This window comes from Wasmannia auropunctata, unplaced genomic scaffold (assembly GCF_000956235.1).
Source record: "Wasmannia auropunctata unplaced genomic scaffold, wasmannia.A_1.0 LD336038.1, whole genome shotgun sequence".
NCBI classification, from domain to species: Eukaryota; Metazoa; Arthropoda; class Insecta; order Hymenoptera; family Formicidae; genus Wasmannia; species Wasmannia auropunctata.
This window is the reverse complement of record NW_012026852.1, coordinates 1,836,197-1,857,246: the sequence shown is the minus strand read 5'-3', so window position 1 is coordinate 1,857,246 and position 21,050 is coordinate 1,836,197. Positions and strand designations below refer to the sequence as shown.

Sequence of the window (21,050 nt, the reverse complement as noted above, 5' to 3'; positions counted from 1 at the left end):
CCCCACTACTAAAAATTCGAAAATGACCATCACCACTCGATTGATAGTCGTTTGGTAGTATTTGGTAGTCCATTCTCGATGATTGGTAGTCAAAATTGTAAATAATAATATGTAATCATCGAGAATGGACTGTCAAATGCTACCAAACGACCACCAATCGAGTGATAATGGTCGTTTTTTATTTTTAGTAGTGGGGAAGCCAACTTCACATAGCTATTATTTTGCTAATATATGATAACATTTAATATCGGACTAACGGAAGAAGAAGAATCGACAAAGGAAGACTTATCTCGTATTACATGGTACATCTTTTCAATGGCCAACATTAGACATTAATTAATTTAATTTGGAACTATTAATAATTCGTATTAAATAACAAATCAATTCATATATAAATCTAACCAGAAATTAATTAATTAATTAATATGTATCCAGATTAGAATTTCCATCACGATATTATTACGATATTATGTATTAGGCTAAAAATAATTCTGTATTTTAAAAATAACAAAAAAAATAAATAAATAATAATAATAATTTCGTGACGTTTTGAATAATTATGTGATATTTATTTTAAGATTAACTTAATCACTTAATTAAAAATAAATCAAAACAAAACGACAACATAAATTTTCGTATCCTGTATCATCTATGTTTAATATTTGACATCTTCTTCCGGCCTTCCGCCGACATTGTGTTTCTGTCACCTCGATCGTCAGAACCTTCGCAACCGGAAATCAGTCGAGGCATCGCTCGACTATTCGAACCGAATAACCATCGTGGTTTCGCCGTTGCGTGTGAAATTGTGAACGATAAGATTGTCTATCTTCGTCTCGCGGATAAATTATTCCCTACCGTTTCCCAATATAATTTCGCGATATGCAGTCTTATCGTCGCTCATTCTCCTAGTGCAAATCGAAAGAAAAAAAAACAGATAACAATAACGTAATAGATAACAGCCTCAAAAACTAGGCCGTCCAGATTGCGATTTCTTCACGTACAACTCGAAGATTGTACGTCCCAACCCATAACTCGTTTCCTAATGGAAAAAACTGCGGTTCACCATTCGCGACCGCCGCACCGCGTACGCGCAAAATGCAAGTTTGCTCCGACGCGAATATAAATTTCTGTCAGGTATAATAAATGCTCATGAGTACGTCTACCTAGTTTAATTACTTTGTTCGGTCAACTCTCCAACAACTGGAATTAGGTAATTCTGATTTAAAGTTCCGATTCTCCTCGTCTCTCTTCCCTCTCTTTTCTAGATTCTCGGCCCTTAAACGTCGATTTTTTTTTTATAAAAAGAACCAAACGGCAGTTTTAACAGATATTAAACCGAGATATTAAACCGACCATAATTCTGGTTGAAATTAACGGATGCGTATGTTTTAAAAAGCGCCACATGCTCCATTATCCGTAATTATACATAGCTCAGTATCCGTTAAAAACACCACCGTCCGGTGAAACAGCTGAAATATTGCTATTTCTGATTGCATTTATTCCTCGCAGCTTCATCAAAGCTTATACAAAACGTAACACACGTATGCCGTGGGTTTGCACGTGCGTCAACACCCGTACACATCGACTTTCAGGATTTCAGGCCGCCCGCGCCGGGTCTCTCTCGAGCATGATTAATGCGCGCATTAATATTACCATAAGCTTCCACGGATAAAATACGGAATCGCTTATTAATATCATTAATCCATACGGAATCGAACGCGACGGCAAATCGAACGAGAGATGAACGCGCGCGCACGCGCGCGGTATACGCGCTTTTATTAATTGATAAATATTCTCGCGCGCAATACGCTGCGCCGCGGTAGCGGACGTTTCTGCCCGCCTGAAAAATATGGCCGATTAAATCATACATTATAAAGTTGGACGTAAATTACACTTATTTCGTATGCATAAACGTCACAATGCCGAGTATAAATACGGCGCTCGAATTTCCGCGTCGCCTCTCTCTGTTACGTGTACACATTTCCATTGATCGTCGTCTCTGCATAATTCTTCGCATTATTAAACACGACCTTTGGCAGAAGGCACAAAAAAATTAATTCGTAAGAAGCAACCGACTCCGAATCGAATGCAAGATTTAGCGATTCATCTTTTACATGCGAAAAAGGAATTGCTGCTGTAGAAACATCTGTATCTCTTTTACGCGTATTCCGCTAAATGACAGAATTCATGATCCAGGAGATTAAACTATACGAATAAAACGCAAATAAATTTTCTATAGCGCTACGATGCCTGTATAACGCATTTTCACATTTCGTTACGAGAAAAGCCGCAGACGCGCAAACGCAGCGTGGATGCCACCGCCGCGCGCCGCGTCGCTGCAGGGATTAAGCGTAAAAACGTGAGTTTCGCGTTCTGCCGCGGATCACTCGGCTATACTAATTATCTCTATCGTCGCCGGCCATTCTTGCTCGCAATTGTTCGTCACGACACATTAGCGGGACCTGCGACGGTGTGTCCACAAAGAGAGGGGGGGGGGAAGGAGGAAGAGAGGGATTGATGCGATACGTGCCGGATGGGAAACGGGATCGGGGTTGTGTCGCGGATGCGAGCTCGGTAAATACGTGACCATTGGCCCGATGGCCTACCTCGTTTACATGGCGTTAATTAATCCCGTGTAGTTTATACACGCATTTCGATCCCGGTGATTTTCCAAGCGCGGACCAATAACAATTCAAGTACCATATGGAAATTCGGCATGTCAGTACGTTTTCGCTAAATTAGTGGATATTGTTTCATAAGCACGCGACGACAAATTGCATGAGATCGAATTTCGCCACCAATCATTCGCTTTCTGCATTGCTAATTGTCACGTGCCAATGGTAAGAGAACGTACAGCTGGCCAAACAATGTCAAATTTGAATTTAAAACGAATTGTCGGTATATCGGGAGAGGAGAGAAAATATTCCCGACGCTGTCGAGTATTCGGGAATTTTTCACAGTGTTTTGTCTATATGCCAAAACGGCAGACCGATAAGCCACGGTCGGATCGCGAAGAGTAGATGTGCAATTTGGGCGCACACATGCGAAAAGCAGGAAACCATTTCCTTGGCAGACGGGAAGATTGCGATGCGAGGTTGCACGCGAAGGTTCTACACCGCTATACTAACGTCGACGACCGTCGGGTCTGACTAGACGCGGACATTCACTACTGCGCGCCCTTCAGACATGTCGCTGCCACTAGAAAATTAATGTAACTCGATTCTGAAAGAGTTGCATGCGTGATGCCTACATTGAAATTATTTTGCTGTCCAATTCAGTCAGTTAATAAATACGGGAGAGAAAAGAAAAAAATATGAAGTAATTATAAAAAAGTTTATATACTTCATGAAATTTATGTAAAGTTTGGCGTAAAAAAATTTTACAGATAGTTCAACAGCAATTGCCTGCATTAATTTCCTGCACGCGTTTTGGCAAAAATAAATTAAATAAATTTGTAATAATAAATTTTTTCGTATCAATTTTATGTATCTTGAACAAACAAAATGCTTTTGTCACCAAAAAAATCCAATTCAAAGTTGCGAGAAAATTGAGGAATTTATCCAATAACGAACAGATGATCGCGTACGTACGCGTACGTACGCGTACGTAAGCGTACAATTATATTTATTTCAGTAATATTTTATTCGATAAAACGCGTGCTCTCTAAAATCACATCGCGATTATAGAGCGGAAAATACCTTCTATTTGCGGTTCCAGGTCAGAACGGCAGACGGTATTATATTGCGTTATTGCGACCCAATTAGGAATTTTATTGGATTTTAAATATAAGAACGTAGAATTTAAGAAGTGCTTCTCCAGTTACGAACTTTATGCGAGGGAAATCGATAACCGGGGACAAATACAAGCGATGCAAAAGCGATATCCGCTGCTCGCAGATTTTCATTTCGTGACATGATATGAATTTATTCGAAACCAACGAACTGCAGTACACGTTTTACATTGTACTATTTTTTCTTCATAAATAGGGCTTTCCTAAAGACGCGTTGCAGAGAATTAACAGCCGTCTAAATATGTTTACAGATTTCATAGCGGTACACAAAACAGATTTGATTTTACCTATAATTAAATTACGACTATTACTGTCATATATTAAAATGATAGAAGAATGTTATAATCGCGATAAAATATCACATAATAATATTACAGAAAGAGAGAAGTAATGAATAGAAACAGCATTAATTAGAGTATACATTTTGATAATGTTTTTGATGCAAAATCCAATCAGTGTAATTTGCTTAATAACGCAATTGTCTGTATACGATACTGCAAGCACGCAATTTCATCGTATAATTGGTTTGCACTGGTTAATATATATAATCAGTTTTTACTAAACGCGTTAAGATTAATCGGCATTTTCGATGATACAATTTCGCGGTAATGGCACAAGTTCGTACGATAATTCGTAAATAAATCGTCCGTTCTTCTATCGAGATACAATTCGAATTAGATCCAGGGATCGATGAAAAGAAGAAACGAAGTTTCACCAAATCGTCTTTGAAATAAACATGGTTAATAATTCTTTCGTTTTCGCTCAACCAACATCTTTCTTTTAGATAAAAAAAATCGAGTTTAGATATCAGTCATTAATTTTATCTTATTTTTTTCTTGGACATTTGATCGAAAAAGGTTCATTTTCATTTCCAATGGAATAACATTAGAAAAATATGTCAAATTCTAATATACGTTTTATCTGATCAAAGGTAATAAATCTGCAATCTCTTCAGTCTCACTAAATGGATTGTGTAATTGTTTGATTTTGATTGTCATTCCGACAATATGAGCATCACAATTACATATATGTTCGGACGAGCGAACTATTCCTGTGACAATTCGAAACGTATATCATCATAGAATTAACTAATTATAAGTTACATATACAGCGTAATAAGTTTTCGAAATTAACATGCATCGCGCTATCGCTTTCGAAGTTGCAAAGTTCTCGACACGACCACCCGCACAGAAACGATGCTGATTTAGCACGCGAAATTATATTCGTGATTTATTTCGAAATTTAATTTACACCTTTTCGGCAAAACTCTGTCGCGCGTTCATTAACGAAGTGCGAGTCGCGCGTTAATCTCAGCATGATTTTCTATTTTTCTTCGTACTCGCGCCGTAGACCGAGTCAACAAAATTTACATAAGTACATTACGACCGCCAGCCAGATGCAATTTCATTCCTGCAATTACGCTCGCAGCAAGAACGACACAGTTTGTGCAACTCGCAATTAAAGGAATGCCCGTTGCTTTGTTAATATACCAGGTTCTCAATTTGCAGCATAAAATTTGCAGTGGAGAATAAGGTTGACAATAAGATTCAAGAACGAACGAAATGAGTAGTGAAAGAATAGATGCGAGATGCTATTAAAATGCAATTTAAAAAATACACGAAATTTTAAATGAAAATTTTGAAAAAATTCCATTAATTCACAAACTTCGTTCTCGTAGTTCTTATGAACTATCATATTTCAAATAAATCTTGTATATTATGCTTCTACATTAACGTGTTAGATCGATATGAAAACCAGTCGCGGTACCTTCTTGCCGGATGTTACAGAATATTTTTTTATCTGACATTTCTAGCACATCGGTGATTTTTACTTTATTCATGTTGGCGCACCAAAATTTCACATATGCGACAGCTGTGTGCTTCAGTATTAGTAATACCGCGCAAAATTTACTCGCCGCAGCTTTACTGCGAAATATTATGTAAGCCGGATTTTCTGTTTTTATATAACAAAAGTTAGAAAGCACAAACATAACGGATTAAATTTGTAGCAAAGCGATACTGTAAATGAGCAATACTCGCAGCAAAATAAATAATTAGACAATCCTAAAAATCTAGCAAGCCACCTTTTAGTTATAAATTTCTCATAAGCAACTTTTCTTTATAGAAAAACGTACTAAACATAAGATAAAAAATATTAAAAAATAATGTGTGAAATGTGTAAAAAATGTTTAAAAAAAAGCTTGACAATTCGGAGTATCTGAAAGTAATTTAGCAAAGTGCAGCGGTATAAGATAAGAAAACGCGCATTTCTCTCGTATAAAACATAAAATAAAATATTACAAAAAAAAAACGATTGGCACATCGCGTCGATCGATAGAGCTCATGCGCGAAAGGAAATACGTATAAATGTGGACTCATGCAAGCGCGGATCAACTGCGCGGATAAACGATCGGGATATTCACTGTAGCTCCTCTACCTTAGGGAGGGAACGATGATGCACGAATCTACGGGCACTGCGGATGGGGAATGTGAAAAAACTATTAAGTTCCATCGACATGGAAAAGAATCAGATAAAATATCGGCGTTGATCGAGCGGCCAGTTTCAACTGCCCGTCCCTTCCTTGTCGAGAAAAAGAGATTGATGTTCAGAACGATAAAAGCGAAAAAAAAAAATACTTAACTGCTTAACGATAACTACGTGACAGTACGATATCAAAGACAATAAATTGTTATACGTAAAATCTTTATACTTCGCGGAGAAAGAAAAACATACACGATAAGCGTGGGCAAATATCCATATTTAATCGCCCACGTTTAATAAAGGTAATTCAGTTATTCAATTCAATTGCTTGTTGCATTTAAAGTCAAAGGCGTTGAGAAAAATTGCGTTATAAATGGAGAAATAAGACAAACATTGATAAAGCAATGAAAGTACCGCAATAAAAGACTTATGTGACGTAAAGAGTATCACATAAAGGATAAAGGAAATGTAAGGGAAAGAACATAAATTACCGCGGTACCCAGCTCGGTCCCATTCGCTGCCGAATCCTACTCGGTATGCAACGCGAGGGTGAAATGCGCCGGGTTTATCCTTACGAGAGGCAGCGCGGCGGTGAATCAAGGATGAAGAAACGGTGATTTACATCGTGAGAACGCGACGCCACGGCTCACTACGACTTACTGGATTTAACAGCGGCGTAAGACGTCGAGAACGTCCTTGGGATACTTTGACTTTTCTACAAGTTAAAATCGGGAAAATCGATCATCCCATGAATCGGTTTAAACTTCGAGGCCAAGGAGGATAACATTCATAAATCGTCTTGGATGACGAAATAGATATATGTGGATATAATCGATCGATGCAAAGGCATTTCCGGGCATATGTTTGATGAAATATTTCATATGCGTTTATAGCGCATTAATATCACAGGAGTCAAAGTGAAGTAAATATTCGATTATATGATTTACGGTACGATATTCCATTTAGGATCGTTGAGCTCTCTCTCTCTCTCTCTCTCTCTCTCTCTCTCTCGTTAATTTCATATAACCACCACTCGGGGATATATCTAATATTAACAGTGTTCTCTCTCCTCATACTTCAAAACGGATAAATAATTCTATTTCCCCATATATAATTCTGTAAGATTAATTGTTCAATGTTTCTCTGAAGACTTGTGCGTTTACTTTCGATTTAACAGACCTTTAACACAACTTATAAGAATTTAAACGCATATCACTCTGAAAGAATAAATCACGAGAATTCAGTTTCACGGAATCTTCACGATCTAAATTTCAATGATCTAAATTTCGACTTCCGTTCCGTCCGGAGCGTCCCGATCAAAGAAAACTTTCAAGAGGGACCAATCAGCCGGAAGCCAGCATCGAGATTCCGAGCGTTTCAGCAGACCCCGGGCTTTTATAGATTAAATTGCAATTGAATCTGCATAATCCGTGCACCTCTCGTAGCTACGAACCACGTTTGATTCGCGCGGCCCGCGAACGATGCCGGGTCGCTATTCATTGTTGCCTCGCTCGGAAATAACCGGTTAACTGACATTGAATGCAGGCGGGGAAAAGCACGGAAATAACGGACAGTGCGAAGAGATACCGCCTTCCTTTCATTCGCCTCGCTAGTAAAGCTGGTCAGCGAGGCGCCACTCGATTCTTCATTCCTTCCAACCTCCGATTGATTCAATAGAAGCGATTGCTTCCGTGTAAAATGCAAGTACTAATTAACTCGCTGGCGCAACGCTCAATTTTCACCTTATTTTTAAAGTGTACTCGTACTGAATTGAACGACAAAGAATGTATCATTCTTTTTTTTTCATCGGTAAATTTGCTCGATTTTGCAAACGCTTGCAAGTTAACTTTCCTTTTCGAAGTCTTTCAATACCTTACAGTACTTCTCAAGCTATATTGATTTTAAAATATGAATTCAGTTCTTTCTCTCTGGGTTAGATTAATTCCATTGCATATTTTAGTATCTCTGGACTCTGGACTTTTTTTTTAATTTTACGGCGAATTATATATTTATAAATTCTTTGACAAGAAACCAAAGCTGTGAAAAATTGTAAAAATGAAAAGTTGGCTCCGGAAAGCAGAAGAATAAAAATAAATTGAAACTACACAGATGCAGAGATATAGTTGGCGAAATATGTGCTCTTCCGGCCTTTTACGGACTTTTATGGCAAAGTTCACCGAGAGAAGGAGAAGGGGGGGAGGGAGAAGGGGGAGGGGACTGAAATGCCGCGCGCTTAAATTTTATACCGAGTTACACTGCACGTTATAAAGCTTGCGCAAGGAATCAAGCCGATAGCTCGCTACGCGTTCCGGATCGATGAATACCGAATTGCCTCGCGGTCGTTAGATAATGCGTGGAATCCATCCATCCATCGAATCCGGGTCGCAGTTCGCCGACCTACCTACACCCTGGCCGATGACGTAAGGTTCATGACGCACGCCGAGCATCCTTCAAGGATGCAAAACTAATCGGCCATTAACCTTCATTACGCGTCGAAATATTTTGCAAAAATATCCAGACGTTAGCACGGACTTTCATTATTTTGTCCTGCTAGATATAAAAATACTTTCTTTACATGTGCGTGACTGCATGCTATCTTCATACGTAAAAAAACGATTACACATTAAAGCCACGTGTACGTGCGATACAACTTTTAATAACTCCCTCGATTATATGCCACTCCATAAAAAATATTTTAAAATTACAAGAAAAGGTAAGTTCGAATGTGTCACGCAATTATTAATTTAACACGACATAAAAGGATCTAGTGAAAAATCAAATCTTCACGCGAGAGGATGGCATTATAAGTGAGACGCGAAACACGTTGGCTTTATGTATACCACAAAAGTCGACACGATGCACATTAGAGACAATCCTTTGATCTATTCTGAGATTTGCATACGGACGCGGACCCGCCGGTGAAACGTGCGTGTGTGTTCCTTTGCCTCGCTACGTACATATATATGCATTTGCGTATACACACGTATGTACGGCCAGCCACCCCCGCGCCGCGCTACGAACGTCGCGGTACGGGACGCGGAGTACGTTCGTTGAACTTTGACCCGGAAATGGCGACGGCGCGACCGCTTTGTGCTTGGCCTTCGACAACAGGTCGACCAGGTACATGCATACCGGGCACACGCCATCGACGAGACGGGAAACGAAAGAAAGGAAGTTGCTCTTCCATCCGAAAAACGATCGTCGTCGATTTCTCGAGGGAGAGACACGCTTCACGATTCTAACGATCTCCTACTGAATTTCTAAACAATTTCACCGAAACCGTGTTCTCGCGTGAGACTTCGAAACTCGAAATCAATTCAGATTATATATAAAGACGAAATGAAAAACTTTCTTTTTGAAAAGTGCAAAAATCAATTGTAGCAGATGTGAAATTAATCAATTATTTTTCCCCTGCTGCAATCAAATTGAATCAATGTGTTCGAGCTGTCTAATTCTGACTAACTCAATTTCCCTTCTCCCGTTGAAACGGGAACAGAATCCGGCGACAGCCAATCGGAGCGAATCGCCAATCCAAAGTTAGTTAATGCTGTTCCAAGATTGATTATCGACATATGTACCCGCGCGATGTAACAATTATTGTGTAACCTGCAGCGAAACAATACGTCCGACAATCCGACAGAACTCGGGGAAATATTCGAGCGGGGGGACGAGGGAGAAGGAGACTATTTCGCCAACTAAAATTCCTGAGATATCATACGTGCCGCAAAGGCATTCACGTGAATGTGTCTATTACGAGGGGCAAGAGCTTCATGCGTAATCCGTTCAACGCTTGGTTGTACCATTGTTGAACAATGCCAGTGTTCCTTCTCATTTCGCACGTGGATGAGTACAAATATTATTATCTGCATAGACAAAATTACAGGTAATATAACTCCACGTAAACTCCACTGTGTAAGAAGAACACTTGTAAACACAAATCAAAATTGATTTTCTGCCGGTGATCGACACCGGCAATAATTCAGGATGATCAATGTCGCATTTCTTTATTTTATAATTTCAATTCTATTTTTTTTAAACTGCATGTCACTGCAATAATTGCCTTTATTTGTCAAGTTTTTATCGGCATTCAATAATTTAACACTAATTATATTATATCTTGCATTGTTAATATTATATCTTGCATTTGTTAATATTATATCTTGCATTTTAAAAAACGATAGATATAACTGCTTTCATTGAAATCAAGAAATAAAATATAAATAAAATTTTTCCGATTAAGAAAGTACTTTTTACATTTCATGCATTTAATAACATTGAACCGTAACATTGAATCAATAACCAATTCACTTTTAATTCACGATTTAATTTAGCAACAATATTTCGTTTCTACTTCGAGGTTATTAAAGAATTATTATTATATTTTATTATTAATACTTAAAATTGAGCTATTCCTTCTACTTCTAATACTCATAATTTATGTATGATAAAGTTATAACAACATTTTGCACTCTCTCGTCATAATTCATAGAAACTCGAACGATTTCGTTACATTTCAATAATGTGTCTCTATTACGACATCAACTGTCTACTTCAGTGCAATTATCTTCTCAGCAAAGGTACTTTGTATCGGTACTCAAGAACAATGCGTAGCTTCGAAAGCATCTTCATGAGAACGCCGATAATCTCGAAAGTCTTTCTCACCAAGTATAGCATAAAGCGTCGCTTTCAGGGAGATGCGCGAAACAAAGGTCTCTTCCGAGTCCGCTATGCGGAATAATTATAGCGCATTTACCACATCGATTATCGAAATGGTTATTCTAATCTATATTTACTAGATTGAGAACACGAAAGACTTGAGGCAAACTGAATAAACGGTGAAACGCGCAAAAAACCTTGTTACATAAAAACAAATTGCTAATTTATACAGCAATTTATAAAGTTGCAATCTAAAAAAAAAAAATAAAAATTGAAATTAAAAATGTCATCAATTTCTATGAATTTATTGCCGATATCAATATTGATAAAACTCATCAATATCTTTCTTTGCAATTAAAAAAATGCAAATAATCTACGCTTAATTTTTCTGCAAAAATTGAATATTACATTTACTATAGATTCAGAAAGTTCGATAAATGACGTGAAATATTGGACGATACAGTGTATCCTTTATATGCGTATATTTTAGGACATGCAACAATCCTGTTACAAAATTTTAATAAAGAGGTTCGACACACGATTATTTTAGTGACACCGGTAGAAAGGGATGCGCGAAACTCCATTTACAGACCCTTAGATCTTGAAAGCATTGATTGCAAAATTAGGTCACGCCACTGAATCGCGTATAACCCCTGGCGTGCATGAAAATGTAGCGACGTAGAAGAAGAGAAAATTGATGAAACGCGAATAAATTATTATAGTCGAAATTAATCAGTAAAATTAACAAAGACGTGAATTAAAATAACGTTATAATCTGATAATTCAATATTTTTAATGTCTGTAATTCAATCAAATTAGAGTGAATACCTTTCAATCCAACTATATAATAAATAAAAGAGAAAAATAAATAAATGACGGTGTACCGGCGTTGTAGCGCAAATTTCCGAAATTTTTAACGAAAATACGAGAGAAAAAGAGATCCTGCCGACGGAAAAATAAAAATTATCACATTTATGGCGTCAAAACAATAAAATTTCATGTCGGCACATGCTACATGAAATAGTTTAGATAAAATTTCTTGTGCGCACAAGTGCTTACATTTCTTGTTTATGACGCCGGTCACGCACATCGTATGAGTCACACATTTAAATACTAATTAACGCAATGCTGAAAATGAATATGACTTCACCTTTTAACTCATTACTGCTTTTTTTTTTAAGATTATCTGTATCTATCTTATACAATTCGTTTACAACAAATGGATACTTTTTATTTAATTCAATTCCTACATACATTCAAACGTATACGTATCTAATTTATTTCATTTAATTTACTTTATTCGTTTCGAAGATGCGTAAAAGGTAATTAAAACTAAATTCAAAGAATATATAATCTACCGCGTCTTTTGATATTGTGCTCCGCAACTTTCCGATATTACCACTCAAACTCTATGTGCACAAGCGAGCGTGTCATACAGGAACGTAATTCAAATTAGAATATTCAGATCGATAACCGCGAGAGCGCCATATTGCATCGCACGCTAATCCGAGCGTATAAACGCGTTGGCGAACCGCGTGTCGCACGTTAGATCGCACGATAATTTCGCGATCAAGGACTCGCCCGGCGTAACGACTTGAGCGCTAAGATACATCGCGAATGGTACATTGCGCTTACGATCTGATAATAGGACGAGGCGTCGCAGGGACAAGGTCGCTGTTTAGTGAATAGACTCGACGGCGACTCCCGGTCATCCCGGTTTCATAGACTACCCGTTAGACTAAATGGAGCCATTCAGAGCCATAGGCTGGATCATCCCGGTCGTTCTCTCGACTCTCGCTTCACCCACGAGAGATGAAGTATCCCGGGCTCCAGCAAGTCGGCCCGTCGCCGCGGCTCCTCCTCTCGGCCGTTCAGAAAGCTCTCTCTCTCTCTCTCTCTCTCCTTCTCTCTCTCTCTCTCTCTCTTTCTCCACTTGGAATCGATCGAGCCTTCCACTCAACGATACTCTCCGCCGAGCCTAAATTGACGATTAAATGCTTCTCACGGGTTTATCCCGCACGGTCGTACTAATTAATACGGCTCATTGTCTCTACATCGTCGATTCATGAACGCGAATTGTTGAACGTCGCGAAACGTCCATTGTTCAACCCTGTCCGTATAAATTTATCGTAAATCTCCCTAAATCATATATTAACGAAGCAGACGTTTCAAAACAATAAAAGAAGAGATAGATACACATACGTTACATAGATAGATCAATATAAATAAGCATTGTTCAACAAAAAAAATCAAATTATACCAAAGATGAATCGCATTAATATCTACCTATCACAAGAAAGCGTTCTTTCGCATATCGCATTGTCTCTAACAGTTGCATTCATGCACAAGTACGAAGCGAAAATTGCGAATCGGAAATCGCGGGAGATTCCCGGCTGCGAACGCGGATGGATAGGAGGGATGGTACTACCGCGGGGGAGCAACGAGGGGGAAGAACGAGGAGGATTTAGCCGGCAATGCTGCAACCACATCCGCAGTCCAGGCAGCGTCAATAAAATTAGATTAACAGAGCGTACTAGCGTCTCGATTAAACCGTATACTACACACGGCGAATGTGTGGATATAGGATGCACACCTTTTCGTCGTCGCCGCATAAAACACCACTGCAGCATCAAACATCACACTCCGCCGAACTGCGATTGGTCGAGAGAGGTCACCGGACTCTGAGGCACCGATTACTGGCTGTTCGTTGCCGTTGTCGCCGTCGTCGTCGTGGTCGCACGCCTCCCGGCAGCACGCGTCCCCGTCCACGCTGCACGTCGGCGCATCCTCGCACGATCGAGGATCGCGGGGAAATCAGCGCCCGATCGGTGCACTCTCGGCGGGACGACGCGGAGATTAAATTTCGCGGATGTGTGTTCGCACGTCAGGCACGTAGGCACAGCGACGTAATCGTGTGAGCAATCGCGAGTGTGTTCCGCACGCGAAAAGGATATCAATCTATCGATCCCTATTGATCGGCTACATTACAGCAGACAGCATTGTCGGATGTGAACGTTGCAACGGCGAAATATCTCGTAATTATTACGATAATATTATCCGCATCCGGATAATGAATGACTCATCCAAAATTCGTGCTTAATTAATAAACAGATTTTTACCAAATTAATAATGTGACTTTCATTTGCATTAATATTGTTTGTCCGTTACGTTATTATATTCAATACGTTGTTATTTAATACAATTATGAATTATAAAGACTGAAGTTTCATTCGATATTCTTTGCAGATGTTGTCAATGTAGGGTTGTTGGTCCAAATGGCACACTATGATTCAATGATTAAGATGATTAACACATTAATGCTGCATTTTTGACGTAAAAGAAAAAAAAACGCGAACGACGATCGCGGAAACGCCCTGCCGTTTTGTGTGCTCGATATTTCAGCACGTGCTCGGAGAACGTCCGTGCAACGTAAACAGTGGCTTATCAACGGGATGCAGCGACGATGACCAAACGGCGATAAGAAACGCGAATCTGTCCGAGCGCACGCTCTGTACGAGGGATGAAATATCACAGGTCAGATAATAAACGAGGGTCGTAACATATTGTAAAACAACGCGCTATCGTGTAACTTGACGCTGCGAAAACGTTTGCCTATCAAACAAACGTTGAAGGAAAAGATCTGCACGCGGATATAAATTTACAAGTTCATTCTACATACATTTCTCTTTGATATACTTCTTTAATACTTTCTATGAGATTTGAATTATTCCAATTGCGTACAGAAAAGACGATCGCCAACAACGAAAGAAGTTACATGACATTCGTAGTTCCTCTGCGAATATTTTTCCCTCGTCAAGGATTTCGACAAACGTCCCGATTGTTTCCTACACGAAATCGCTAACCGCGGAAAGAGGCAAGATTCGAAAGGAACGAGGAATTCGCCGACGATAGTATCCGGGCGGGGTACTCAGTGACCTCAGCTACACTGCTACGTTAGGTCGCCGGGTCACGCGGATACCCGGGTCGACGCATGGCGCTCGGTCAAGACACTCTTCCGCGGGAGATATCCTCAGAAATCCGAGTTCAAGGCATCCGGCGAAAACCAGTATTCGCGAGAACCAGCGAGCGCGAGTGTGCAGGCGTCATTGCTGCACCCGCGACTTTCGAGGGAAAAAGTTACGTGACCCACTTCGGGCTTTCGGCTAGACGACACCGCGTGTGCTCTTTGCGTCTTTTTACCTCCTCGCCTACCGCGGGGAGGGAGAGAGAGTGGAAATCCCCGCGCGCGAGTTTTCGAGAGTCCGCCGGATGACGCGGAGAATGGGAGCGAGAAAAGGTCAAAGAGTCTCGTAGGGAATTTACGTTGCACGTACGTGACCCGAAACACGCGGTAATTACGCGCGAGAGACGTGAGAGATTCGGCTTCGCGAATCCCGTCTACGGACTCACTCGTCGTCAGTTCAGCACTGAACGCCGTGAACTACCGCGAGCCCGCTTCTCCTGAGAGAGGAGAGCGAGTTCGGAGCGAGAGGGCAAGGCCGACGTCGTCGGACGTATCACTTCTCGGAGTGCACCACGAGTGCACGAGCCAGCATGGCGCGATACGTGCTCGGCGTCGATCTCTCGATGCACATCTCAACGATACGATAGGAGCGACTCGTTTCGCATAAGGGACTCGACAGCAGCGACGGCCGCGAAAGCCAGCGAACGCGAACACGCGGAGGGGTCTCGCGGTTTTTTTTTTAACTCCACGACAACCAACGGTCAGACAGCACACTGCCGCGACGCGCTTCACCAGGATCGGGAGTAAAGTTACGCGGCGCGTAAAGGTCGGCTGGTGACTGACTCTCTCCGGGCGTCGCGACGCCGACGCCACCTTTGCGCGCTGGCTTCCCCCCAACGCGGGTGAGCTCGACCCCCTCGACGGGCCGGCGGCGGCGGCGGCTGGCTCTCCACCCCGTGTGCTAGCCCTCTCCTGCTGCAGCTGCAACCACCGTCGATTATACCGACCTACCACCACCGGGTACGTCCGTACATCTATCCACGACTATGCACCTGGCGCGCGAGCCCTCGAAGGTGCCTGACCGACGAGCTCGATACTCCGAGAATCGTACCGCGAATGCAGCGATAAGTTTTCTAACGCTGCCACTGCTTACGCCAATTTGTCTTATTCTCAAATTAAACAAAAAATTGTTAATCTAGGAATGCATTCTTACAAAAAAAAGTTCGCCAGAAAAACCAAAATCGTACATTGTTAAATATCAAAGGCACAAATGTAAATCATTTTTTTAAATTAAATGATATTTTGTTACTTTTAACTTTCATGTAAAAATGTATGTATTATTGAAACATGTGGTTAAAAAAATAACCACATCTAATCAACCCATTTCTGTAGTTGAATTGCTTCAAAATAAACAACGTTCATATAAATGTATGCATGTAAAAATTTGTAAACTAAATTTGAGTCAAATTTAATACATTTTTTTTAGTTATAAATTGTTTAAATTCATCGTTTTGCAATTATAATTATAAATTAACATATTGAGTAGCAGCAGTGGCGACCTATGAGAAAAATTAAAAATGACTTAAATTGGTATAATTTGGGACATTATAAATTTAACAGTGTAAACAGGCGCTTTCGAGAGAATTTAAACGAAGTTTTCTCTTCAGTATTAGGTTTTATCGTAAATCGCTTGATTACACTAAACCTTTTAAGTATCGTAAAAGAAGAGCGTGAGGATTGCTTTCCGACAGAGAAAATCAACTTTTTTTTCTAGAATTTATACGATATTGATTAAACTTGTACGAAAGTATGAGATTTTTATCTCATACTACGTCAAAAGGTTTATCTAGTAAAGATGATTGGTTTGATCTTTCCATTTTAAGTACTTCCTCTTTATCGCATAGGTCTAATTCAAATGACCTACTTATGCTGGGTGGGTATTTAAAGAGCTCCGCGGATATTCGCGGATATCTCCGAGCTGAGAAATTAATTGCAAGTTATCTCGTTAACCTCGTGCGGAATTCACGATCCGCGGCCTCATCAAAATATCATACAAGATACGATGACAGCCAGATAACCGTTGATTTTCGCCACGAATTGAATAGATTAACATGTATGCTACTGCGCGCGAGCCGCTCGATATTCCCTTGTCTCCCGTCAACGCCGGGTTGAATGCGCACTATGAGACAATATGTTTCATTCCGCGACAGTTCGACCTGCGATTATATCCTGTTCCTCTTGTAAATTATAGCCTGTGGCTATCATATGAATTAATAGAACGTTCAGTTATTTATGTTCAATTCTCTCTATTAGATTTCAAACATATACTTAACGAAATGGCAATACAGAAATGAAACTTATGTTAGAAATATCGAGCCAGGAAAAATATCGCGACTGGAAGGCGTGGAGAATCGCGAACTATCGGGAGAAGAGTTTCCTGAAAATTACGAGGGGTGACATAAAACTATTTCCGCAAACGGCGGGGAATCGTCTTCGCTTGACGGAGCACGCGAGCATGAAGTCGTCGCGGGAGTTAATAACGACAGAGATATCTGTATAAGAGAGGGACAAATTCGAGTGTGTACGAAGCCGAGATCAAAGACTATCGCGGCACAAATGCACCTTTCCGAGCGACATTAAACTCTCAATTAGGAAAGCCACAATTAAGGGCGATAAATGCTACGCGTAGACAGACCGCCGGAGAGTCGAAGGGAAGCACTTTCGCGCAAGTTCGGATGTCCAAGATATCTAAGATAATAGTTTCTTGTATGGTGGAGAGCGAATCTCCGCGAATTACAACAATAACGCTTTCAAAGACAAAAAAGTATGACAATATTTAACAATTTAAAGATTAAGCTTTAATTAATTATTGCTTTTCATCGAATTTTCGATCCTCTTTTTTATCGAGATTTATATTCTCGATTTATATTCGAGATTTTACGACTGTCATTGCAAAAATAAAAAATGAACCTTTACTCGCGACAGTAATATGAATATTGAAAAGAAAAAATTTGCTGCATTCATATTGAAAAATTTAAAAATTCAGTGTTCGGCATTCAGTGTTCGGCGTTGAGACAAGTAACTATTAAAATATTACATATTTTTCTAGAGTAAACTTACAATGCTCCTCTGAGATCAACGAAGATTTACAGGACACTCTCGTAACTGGTTATAATACATACCTGAAACAAAGAAAAATTGAAAATGATTTTAGAAACTGCGTTAATTGCTTACACTTAAAATTAAAAAAAGTCTTACAAATTCTGCTCACAATAAAATTCATCATCGGTCATAAATGAAAATCGAAAGCACTTCAGTATAAGCTACGAAATTCCCGTGACGAAAGAATTATCGCGACGTATTTCGGGAGGAAAACACGTTCGATCGATGATCATTGATCCAACACGGCGAGGATCACCGTCTGAGCGACTTTGTCGTCACATCGATGACGTGTCACACGCAAATATGACACGCGCGCGGCGGATGGGGAATAATGTTATCGTCACGATCACCTACACGGCTCTTTATATTTTAACGACAAGTGGTCGAGACTCCGGCACTCCCACGACGTGGTGGTCGTTTTCAAAGCGATCGCGCCTCGCGCCTGGACGACGCGCGCGTGCAAGCATGTTTATAGCTGATCCATACGCGAGATACGGCGCGAGACGTGTGCGGTGCTATACCGTGCACACATAGACTCGACATATCGATTTCCAATTTTCCGTCTATGTACCAACGCGCGCGCAAAACCGCTAAGTTTATCGCGCCGATGGCGCATGTCGAAGAAACGATGTAATCCAAGGGGTTCTTAACCCTCGCGCCGCCGGGTGTAAATCTGCCGGCAACGATCCGCGCGAAACGTAAATTATTCGACGTCGTCCAGACTCGGTGTGTGTGGGTTTTATTCAAATTAAGCTTGCCAGAAACGTAATAGCGGAGAAATGCAACTATTTCACTAAAGTGGAGAATGGCGTTTGTTGCTCCGTTGCTCTAAGCTTCGATTGCTTTCATGCCAGTTGGTATCTTGATTTTAGAGTTAATGTGTTTCGTTCGAAAATTATTCTATTAGAATTCAGCAAAAGTATAATATAATATATAAATTATGATATTTATCTCTTTCTCTTTTTTTTATTACAATTATTAATACAGTATGTATATCTCGAGGTTATAATAATTCTGTTAAAATTTAATAGAACTAGAAATGTACAAGTTAGATTAATCTACTTGTTTGTATTATTTCATTTAAATTATAAACCCAGTTACAATTCAGCACAAGAACGAGGAGAGCTCATGATTAATTTTCAAATATTAAGCCATACCTAAAAGAAATTACAAATTTATCATCTAATAAATTTTTCAATCAATTTGTTTAATGCACTTTTAAATGCACTCCTCTGTATGCATGCACGTTTCTAAAAATTTTGCCGAATAAAGTTCGTAAAATATTCGTTTCAGTGACAACGCGATACCGGTGCCAAATAAACTCAGGGCGCCTTTGCGAATACAAGAAGAGAACAAAATTCTCGGTGTCACGACATCAGTCTTCTGGAGTCGTCGCTAAAACTTCTCGCGAAGTTGACAAAAGTCAGCCGGGTTAGTCGCCCCCGCTTCGAATCGGGGAAGTTCCGAGTCTTCCTCGGGAGATCTCTCAGAGTGCCGAAGTTCGCGCCATTCATCGCGGTTAAAATATACGAGACATTCCCTGCAGAAATATCCGAGAAGGAGCGGAGTGCAATCGGCAGTTATTACAGATCCGAGATAACGAGGGAGGAGGGCATTACCGATCTCGCGTGAGAGAGAACTCTTCCGGCCGCACGGTGAAAGATTACAATGGGCCGGGAACATTTCACCGGTGTGCCTGAAGAATTCCAGCCGTGCGGCCCCGACATTCTGTTCCTGAGCGAAGCAGACTTTCGCCCAGACGGACGGGATGAATGATACATTCGCCACCATCTCTCATTCCGCGCCACCCATTTCACACCGCCGCCCCGCCATCGTTTATCCGAGCCCTCTTCTTACAAAGGAAAAACAAAATATATTTACGCGAAATGCGCACAGACGACTCCGGGGAGAAGCCTTGAAGAACGTCGTTGCTCCGACGAACATTTGCTCCACGAGCGTATGTCGCGTCTGGGAAAATTTTCAAGATTGCAATTTTACGTTGTAGGAAGAAAATTCTTTCCTCGAGCAAAACCGGATAAAGCGACTTTAAAACAGTTTTTCGATCTCCCAAAACTGTCTCCACTAGTGCAATTTCATCGTACTGTCGTTCCGCGACACTGTCGTCGCAGTCTTCGTCATCTTGTCGAAGACTTTGAGAAAGAAGGAGCTTTAGGGTATTTTATATCGTAACGCTTCGCGTGCGACTTACACGCGCTCAAACTATAATACCTGACACGTATAGAGATGAGAGAGAAAGAGAGAGAGAGAGAGAGAGAGAGCACGCCGCGTGTTGCTGCGTTGCGCCAAACTGTAAACTCCGACGTTAACTCACGCACTAATGACTCGCTATAGAGTCCGGATCCCAAACGAGTGAATTAAATGAAATCGCAGTTCCGCTGCGACGGCGGTCATAAAAAAAATCATCCTGCGCAGTCCGCAGAACCGGCGGGAAAAATTAAAAACCGCCGGCTGCCCGCGCGCTTATATTTAAATCGAATTATCAACTTCGCCGGTTTTTAACGGCCGCCGCCGCTATGCCCGACAGCCGTTTCCGCGATAGTTTATTCGCTAAACCGAGCGACGAGATCGTTAGTCGCCGGTTTTGTAGCCGTTGATTCGACTGCTACAAAGTAACCGGACTGCCGGCTGCTAAGTGGCCGCCGGAGAGTATTAAAGCGCGCGGTGATCACCGATCGAAGGCCTGCCCACCGGGCTGATAATCAGCGATGGAATACGGTGTCGATCTGCGACGTTAGTGCTTTATATTACCGACGTATGCCGCTAATTGGAGGCAACCTCACTCACCGAGCTCGTCATTCGAAGTCCCAGTGTGCTAACGTATTTAATTATAATTAAAAGCCGGTACAAACGATTAGCGCAAATCGCGATTTCCGAATCGTCGAACAAAGTATAGCAGCCGTCGCTTCTTCATGCTGGTAGAAGCTGCAGGAGACTAACGCGGCTTGTGTTCTTACAAAAGAGAGAGAGAGAGAAAGA

General features: G+C 40.7%; 1 protein-coding gene across 2 annotated transcripts in view; it reads right to left on the bottom strand.

Annotated features, from left to right (window-relative positions):
- LOC105452091 (phosphatase and actin regulator 1-like) overlaps positions 1 to 21,050 on the bottom strand; it is a 122,390-nt gene that overhangs the window by 6,377 nt on the left and 94,963 nt on the right. Inside the window, exon 4 of one of the 2 annotated variants that reach the window (XM_011692941.1) lies at positions 17,964 to 18,073. The exons of the other annotated variant lie outside the window; for it this stretch is intronic. Within the exon in view, the coding sequence (XP_011691243.1) occupies positions 18,027 to 18,073 (47 nt within the window). The 3' untranslated portion in view covers positions 17,964 to 18,026. Of the gene's footprint in view, positions 1 to 17,963; positions 18,074 to 21,050 lie in introns of those variants that run through there. 2 annotated transcript variants of the gene reach the window in all.